Raw genomic sequence first — 1,423 nt, forward strand, 5'->3', positions numbered from 1 at the left:
AGTATGGAAATCATCATATTGAATTATATGGGAGAATGCTAAGGTCGATATTTATATACTTTCATAAGTGAACCCCGGGAAGGGATCATAAGACAAACCAGACCATGCGCGCCACCTCACAAGGTGCAACAACTAAGCTCGATCTGAAACCCGCTACCCAGTTGGAATTGCTAAGTTGGTGAATGATCTACCAGACAACGACTATGTATGGAGCTACTTGCAGAAGATTCATCATACAGATTGGTCTGTTGTCGGGGACATCCAGCCTACAGAAGAAGAATCGAAATGGTTAGGTCAATTTTGGAAAAATACTTCTAGTCACGGACAACCTATCCCGTTATTCGGAGTTCGCACAACCAGTTGAGGGTGACAACAATGGATTGTTATGGTGTCGGGCCAGAACCAAGCTTGTGCTTGAATCGTTAACGGCATACTGCATACGAGCTCTTACTGTCATTCAGAAGCGTAAAAACTTGGCCACTGAATGGAAGAATGCAGGGAATAATGTTACTCCCCATGCCATGAAACTATTTGATGCAGAAAAGCTTCTGGTTGCGCAACCAACTGTTGTCGTGGGAGATGCGCTAATCTTTTACGTGTTTGATGCGTTTGATTCTCGCAGCAATAGCAGTGACAACGCGCATTTGTACGAGGTAAACATGGATAATGGTTTGTGTACTCGGCGCACTATTTCCAAACAATTCAGAATTCCATGTCGGCACATTCAAGCCGTTATCTACGATAGATCAAAAAATTCGGATAGTCGCCTAGAAGAGTATAATGTACGGAATTATTCCCACCCCGCGTATTTGGTTTCAACTTTACAGGAAGCTGTCGAATCTCTATCTATTGGACTGCCGCTGGACGCCGAGCTGTCGGAAACCAGTACTATTTTGCCGCCACCACTATTCGGTAAGCCGGATGTGCGAAAGAAAGATAATCCCGATTTAATGAGAGGAAGAAAGAGAAAAACAACCGCGGTGAGGGCGCTGCAAAATCCAGTCGTTCTGAAGCGGACCTGCCCAACCTGACCACTGAGGGACTAAATGATGAAGAAACAAAGCATGTTGCAGTTTTTTTCGAGACTCAGCTTTCAGCTCCATCCAAGACGAAACGAGAGAAAAATCGTTGTAGCAAATGTGGTATGAACGGACAACGGAGATACAACGCGACAACAGCGGATACTGAAGAAGAAAAAGGAATTATTCCGGGGAGTATGTTGTAACGGGGTTACACGCAAGTGGCTACATGTAGCCACTTGATTACGGCAATGGGTTTCACATTGGTGTGAGACACACCAATGGTTACATTTGACAGACCACTGGTCTGTGTGCATTTAGACTTCCTATTAGTTGAAAGGCGATCTCTTTCAACCAATTAGCTTAGCAGAATTCTGCCAACCACTCGTTGGCAAATACCTTTC

The 1,423-nt window shown here is 44.5% G+C and overlaps 1 protein-coding gene across 1 annotated transcript; it reads left to right on the forward strand.

The window, feature by feature from the left end:
* Positions 1 to 104: 104 nt before the first annotated feature.
* Positions 105 to 364, forward strand: PPTG_12250 (hypothetical protein; the record flags this gene model as incomplete). The annotated part of the gene is made up of 2 exons (XM_008907971.1): positions 105 to 123; positions 195 to 364. 2 exons carry the CDS (start codon positions 105 to 107, stop codon positions 362 to 364), a joined length of 189 nt encoding a protein of 62 aa, XP_008906219.1.
* Positions 365 to 1,423: the final 1,059 nt, after the last annotated feature.

Source organism: Phytophthora parasitica (assembly GCF_000247585.1).
Source record: "Phytophthora parasitica INRA-310 unplaced genomic scaffold supercont2.28, whole genome shotgun sequence".
NCBI classification, from domain to species: Eukaryota; Oomycota; class Peronosporomycetes; order Peronosporales; family Peronosporaceae; genus Phytophthora; species Phytophthora nicotianae.